General features: G+C 39.0%; 1 protein-coding gene across 1 annotated transcript; it reads left to right on the top strand.

Annotated features, from left to right (window-relative positions):
• The first annotated feature begins 2,171 nt into the window (after positions 1 to 2,171).
• Positions 2,172 to 4,345, top strand: LOC131323401 (peptide-N4-(N-acetyl-beta-glucosaminyl)asparagine amidase A-like). Its single transcript, XM_058355172.1, has one exon. It carries the CDS (start codon positions 2,239 to 2,241, stop codon positions 3,967 to 3,969), a length of 1,731 nt encoding a protein of 576 aa, XP_058211155.1. The 5' UTR covers positions 2,172 to 2,238; the 3' UTR covers positions 3,970 to 4,345.
• The last annotated feature ends 2,764 nt before the right edge of the window (positions 4,346 to 7,109 follow it).

Raw genomic sequence — 7,109 nt, 5'->3', positions numbered from 1 at the left:
AAGTTTGATTATGAACTAAATGGATAATCAAATGCTGACGTGGCACATTTTGATTATTGATTTTGATTATTCCCATTGCGGATGCTCTTATAACCAGCAAAAGAAGAAAAAACAGAGCAAGGGCATACCCTTGAACTCAAAACAATCAAAGAATAACAGAAATGACAAACACACACACACACATATTGGGTTGAAGAACTTGGGTAAAAGCAAGGGGAGGTGAGAGTATTTTCCTAAACCACAGGGGAGGTTTGCATATTTGTCAGAAACTTCAAGAAAGATAAGATATGTGTAATTTTTGGCTTGGCTCAATGGGAAATGCCCATTTGATTTTGTATCTCGTTTATTGTGAATAAAAACTTTAATTATCCAAAAAAAAAAGAAAGAGATATGTTTAATTTACCAATATAGGAGTATTTATTCATCTCCCCCGTGATTCGCATGGCAGTACACAATGGGATCCTTATTCCTCTATCTTAATTTACTTGAATTTTTAACTTCATAAAATTATATAGTTAACAGCTAGGTTGCATCACTCAACACATCACTCGCGACATAGAATAATTAAAGTCAAATTGGTATGATAAGATTGGCTAGCTAATTTTGATGTAAGAAATTCAAATTTTAACAATACTATAAAATTGAGCATGTTACACATGCAACTTTGAAGAGGTAACTTCCTCGACGTAAATACGCATTTATCTAGTCCTACAAATTTACTATGAGAATCCACCTTGGGAATAAGTCCCACATCGAGAATTTCTGAAAAGATGAAATGATATATAAGAATTTGCGAGCAGTTACTGTATAAGAGGTCAACATTTTGAGCAACATGGTTAGGCTAAAGGTTAGCAAATCAGCTAACACGGGTCCTTCCTAGTCCACAAATAAATGATGTAAATTAAGGTAGGAAATTTTGATTTTACCATTTAAATGAACATTATTGATTTTTCATCTTTCGATCATAACACAAATTTACTCATGAATGGTAAGTATTGAGGGATAAGAGAGGTTAAAAGAACGAAGCTAAAAAAATACACGAACTTGCGCAAACACTTACTATATGGGTTGAAGAACTTGTACACAATTTTGTATCTGTAGAGCCCTCCACACAGGTGAAGAAAGAGTGAAATCTCATAATTTACGATCAATTTATTCAATATTTATGTTTTTAGATGACAAATTTTCACATTTAAGGGTTAGTTATTTGTTCCTAGCATGATGAGGGGTTATATACTATTTGAAAACCTATTAAACATCACTCTTAGTACACATAAATCTGAATACATACATAAATCTACAGGGTAAAAATTGTTCCGAGTCCAGGTAGAAAGCCTACCAGATCACTTGTACCAAAAAAGTATATGTACCTCTGTTCCTGTGCATTTTCACTTGAATGTTTGCATAAAACTATCTTCCTGAAAAGATACTCTCTTGTGTAATCATTTGACTGAAAATGTAGGCGATTTTCCGATATTTACGATTTCATGCTAACAATGTTTTGGTAGGGAAGATTTGACCTCAAAAGCATTTGAAATGGTGAATCGATCCAGCTTCCTGCTCTTATGTTCAAAATAGGAAAATCTTCTTGCTATTGCTTTCACTCAACAGAGAGAAATAAGAGTCAAATGATGAATCAATCAATATTGTCGTCATATCTCTGTTTAGAAAAAAAAGGAAAAAATCTATTCTTTAGCTAAAAATCTATTCTTTATCTAAAATTTCCATGCCCTTGGTCCGTTTTCCTGGTTTGATAGTCTCAATGGATTACCTTACCAAAAAAGGAAAAAGAAAAACTCGATGTCATCATATTCCTGGTTTGTCTCCACCTCTCTTTCTCTGCACTCTCTTCAGCAAATTTTTCCACACCCAACCTTGCATATTTAGAGCTCTTTCATTCATTCTTTTTTTTTTTGGTCAAACGAAAATTTTAGGATCCGGCCGAGAAACATGTATAGTCCAATCTGAATTTTTCATATTGACAATTAACGGATAATTTACCGGTAAAAATATCAAAACAAATTTGGACCATTGAAAACGCTAACCGACAGTTGCGATCACTTGAATTGCACCTCTGTAATCCAAACTTGGACAGCAGACAAGCCATTTCCAAATTATATAGCTCTTTCATTCTAAGTCTGAAGCAAAGCAACATTACACCACATCAGTGACAGCTTCCAAATTGTATAGCTCCTTCATTAATTCAGGTCTGAAGCAAAGCAACATTACACCACACCAATGACAGCTTTCCCTCTCCTCCTCCTCTTCCTCCTCTCTCTCTTCCTCCTGAACCACTCTCTCTCCACCGCAGCAAACATTCACAAAAAAGGCCACTTCAGACCAAAGCTCAAATCTCACCTCGCCAAAACCAACATTACCACAATCTTTGAAGTAACCAAACCCATCCAAGTTCCCAGAACCAAACCCTGCTCTTACCTCCTCCTCCAACATGATTTCGGCTACACATATGGACTACCACCAGTTCTTGCCAATTATACGCCACCCTCAGATTGCCCGTGTCAAAACTTCGCCAAAATTGTTCTCCAATGGGAGGCTGCATCCAATGGGACGCAATTTGATCGCATTTTCGGGGTCTGGCTAGGTGGCGTGGAGCTTCTCCGGAGCTGCACCGCAGAGCCGACAGCCACCGGAATCGTTTGGACGATAAAGAAGGACATCACGAGGTATTATTCATTGTTGATGAGTAATCAAACACTTGCTGTTTATCTTGGTAACATTGTTAGTAATGTTTATACCGGTGTGTACCATGTGAACTTGACGGTCCATTTCTATCCTGCTGAAGTGAGTATCGGCAATTCTTTTGGTGGGTATGGTTCTTGGGCTGATCTGATCTTACCCATTTCGCGGAATCTACCTTTGAATGATGGGTTGTGGTTTGAAGTCGAAAATTCAACTGATATAGAGTCGAAAAAGTTCATGATTCCCCGAAATGCATATAGGGCTGTGCTGGAGGTTTATGTTTCGTATCACGAGGATGATGAGTTTTGGTATACCAATTTACCGAACAACTTTATTACCGCAAACAACCTCTCGATTCCGCCTGAAAACGGGCCTTTTAGGGAGGTTGTGGTCACTTTGGACCGCGTGGAAGTCGGCGCAATTTGGCCTTTTACCGTGATCTATACCGGAGGGATAAATCCCCTTTTGTGGAGACCTATTACCGGGATCGGATCTTTTGATCTCCCTTCCTATGATATTGAGGTCACTCCCTTTTTGGGCACAATACTTGATGGAAAGACCCATGAGTTTGCATTTAGCGTGACAAACGCTCTGAATGTGTGGTACATAGATGCCAATTTGCATGTTTGGTTGGACAGGAAGAGGGTAAAAACCAAAGGCCATCTTTTGAAACACTACATATCGCCTGCGGTTGTTACCCTGGTATCTAACTTGACAGGTATAAATGGGAATATTTTGACGACTGTTAATAAATCTGTATCGTCGGTTGGATGGGTGAAGTCGTCCCATGGAAAGATCACCACGAATTCAACCCAACGATTCGATTTTAGTAACTTTATGATATTGGGGGATGATGGGAATTTACAGATTGTTAACCAGACAATCAGCTTCAATGATAGCGTCCATGCCAAATTGCCATCTTCTTCGGTTTTCTCAATTAAGTCATCGAAACGATTTCCTCTATACCTATACACTGACGAGGTGGACAAGGGAAATGAAACTTTCTTATTGGTAACGAATTTGACATTGGGTTATAATGAGAAGAAGAGGGTTAAAGCTGGTGATTTTGGATTATTCGATAGTTCTCTGAAAAATTTGCAGAATGGGCAGGGTGTTCTGCTTGTAGTGAACAATTCGGTGGTTGCTGGCATAGGGAGTACACAAGAAGTATACCGATACGATGATAGTACATTCTGCTATTTTAGAAATGTTAGTAGCTCGAATTACACCATTCTTTACGATAAAGAGAGAAAATCTTGCCGCAAATAATTTCAGCCTCTTGGGGATTTTGGGCTTCCGAATGGTGTCCTTTTCCTGCTCGGATGGTCATTCTAGCATCTGCTTTTCGTGATGATAAGTAGTAACAGCATCGAATCCTTCATTTGGTTGATTCTTCATTTACTTCAGTAAAAGAGTTCTCGTGTGCGTGTTCTGCAGCTAGCGTATTTAGAAGTCCGAAGATCAAATAAATAGGAATGGTGTATAATTTTCTTCAGATACCACAAAACCGAAATCATTACCTTTTACACTGTTTCTGTAAACATCTTTTTTTTTTTTTTTTCCAGTTATTTGTATTTCAGCAGGCCTTGTTTCTGTCTTTCAAGTGGACCGTGTTTATATACTTCCTTGTGCTTTCATCATTAAAGAGTTGTAATCCGAGTTCTCCTTAGACATCTGCTTTGCTTACGCAGAAAACTTAGAATACGATGTTATATGCCATCTTGTGACTCTGTGGTGATGGAAAAGATGGGAATTTGAAGATTGTAAAAATCAGATAATCGATGGTAACGACAGTGTCCATGACAAGGTGCCATCTTCTTCTACGTACTCGGTTGAATCATTAAATAAGTTACCCCTTCACCTTTATTCTGAATTTGTGGAAAAGAAAATGGAACTTACTCTCAAGTAACGAATCTAATGAATTGAGAAGAGATTAAGCTTGGTATTTTGGATTCTTTGATCAGTTCTCCCAAAGAATTGCAGAATGGGCAAGTTTTTATTCTTGTTGAGGAAAAAATGGCGGTTTGTGGATCACTAGTACACGGCAAGTGTACCAGTGTGATAAAGAGTTTTTTTTTTTTTTTTTATCCTTCAAACTATACACCATTTTTTCTACTTCATCCTCAAACTATTAAAATCGCTTACTTCAGCCTCCAACTTTTGCATTGCAACCTATTACGTCTCAGAGCTGACTTCCGTTAACATTTCAAACGGCTAAAACCCACGTGAATGGCACATGCCCAACTCAAAGGGCAAAAATGCCATTCCAGCTTCAGCCCTCGCACAAACCCAGATTACTCAGGCAAAAACTGAGTATCCCTTCCCCTGACCTCCCTCCATCCCCAGCCCACGCACAACCCCAAATGTAGTTTCTCACATCAACTTCAAGTTCTGTTTAACCATAATTTTGGGTTCAGGAAGCTTAAAAGCTTTGAGCATTCTTTGCGTTTGAGTTTCGCTCTTCACTGCTTCCTCCCATTCATGACTCTGAAGTTCGTTGAAAATAAGTCCAATTATGGACTTACCAATTCCTTTATCTGGTGATGACTCTGAAGTGAAAAGAAAAAGATGCTGAAGCAACTGTATTGAGTGCCGAGATAGGATATTAAGTACTGAAGTTTTTACCTGTTTGAAGCTGGAATTATGCTCTCTCTTTTTTCCTTCTAGAATTGAATGATTAGCTGCTCGAGTTATAATCATATGCTGAACCGATTGTATTAAAGCTGGAACCTTGTTTTTATTGCTGGAATCAAATGATCAGCTGCTCAAATTACAATCATATGCTGAAATGATTGTTTCAAAGCTGAAATTGTGAGTCTTTCAGTGCTGAATATTGTACATGAAATCTGAAATGGGGTGGTTAGGTTCTCCGTTCTCGAAAGTAATAAAACACGGCTGGGGATGGGGGGAAGAGGATGAGGAAGACATGGCTGGTGTACTCTGTTTTTTTCTTGAGTGTACGTGTGTGTATATATAACCCAAAATGGAGGGAACCTCGGTTTAGTTTGGCGCTAGATTGTAGGATTTAGGGGAATGACATATCTGCCCGTAGATTGGTGGTGTACTCTATCTTTATCGTTTGAAATGTTAACGGATGTTAGTTCTGAGACTTGATAGGTTGCAATGTGTGGAAATTTTATGTCCATCTCAAAATCAATTGGCAATGAGTGGAGAGGTCCCAGATGTTATTAAGTGATCATCCATTTCACTCCCAAGTAATGTGGGATTCTATTTCCTTAACATCCCCCTTCACGTGTAGCCGCATTTGAGGTTTGTCACGTGTGAGCACTTTTGGGTCCTATCATCGTGCAGCCTTTTTGTTGGTCTGTCATCGTGAGGTGTGGATTGTTAATTTTTAAAATGTGGGCTGGAACGGGCCCCGCTTTGATACCATGTGAAAACTTTATATCCATCTCAAAGCCAATTGGCAATGAGTGGAGAGGTCCCAGATGTTATTAAGTGATTACCCATTCCACTCCCAAGCAATGTGAGATTCATTTCTTTCACCCATTTCACCCATCTCACATTGCTTGGGAGTGGAATGGGTGATCACTTAATAATATCTGGGACCTCTCCACTTATTGCCAATTGACTTTGAGATGGATATAAAGTTTCCATATGATATCAGAGCGGGGCCCGTTCCACCCCACATTTTAAAAATTAACAATCCACACCCCACGATGACAAACTAGCAAAAAGGCTGCACAATGATAGGACCCAAAAGTGGCCACACGTGACAGACCTCAAACGTGGCTGCACGTGAGGGGGGATGTTAATGAAATAGAATCCTACATTGCTTGGGAGTGAAATGGGTGATCACTTAATAACATCTGGGACCTCTCCACTCATTGCCAATTGGCTTTGAGATGGATATGAAGTTTCTACATGGTATCAAAGCGGGGCCCATTCCACCCCATATTTTATAAAATTCACAATCCACACCCCGCGATGACAGACCAACGAAAAAGCTGCACGATAATAGGACCCAAAAAGTGGCCACACGTGACAGACCTCAAACGCGGCTGCACGTGAGGGGGGATGTTAAAGAAATGAATCTCACATCGCTTAGGAGTGGAATGAGTGATCACTTAATAACATCTGGGACATCTCCACTCATTGTCAATTGGCTTTGAGATGGATATAAAGTTTCCACACAATGCAAGAGTTGGAGGAAGAAGTAAACGATTTTTATAGTTCGAGAAGAAAAGCAGAAAAATAGTGTACAGTTTGAGGGATATAAACGAAAAAAACCCTATGACAAAAGTTTTTTTTTGAAGGAGTCATTTATTCATCATCAGCCCATCGAACAATACAGATTTCATAAAAGATACAGGAAAAAATCAGAGCTATCTAAACTTTGATCTCAGGTACCTATTGCCGGACCAGGCCCGGCAATATCGCCGGTACTT

Source organism: Rhododendron vialii, chromosome 4a, assembly GCF_030253575.1.
Source record: "Rhododendron vialii isolate Sample 1 chromosome 4a, ASM3025357v1".
Classification (NCBI taxonomy): Eukaryota; Viridiplantae; Streptophyta; class Magnoliopsida; order Ericales; family Ericaceae; genus Rhododendron; species Rhododendron vialii.
Note: the sequence above shows the minus strand (reverse complement) of the source record. Positions and strands in the feature narration are given on the sequence as shown.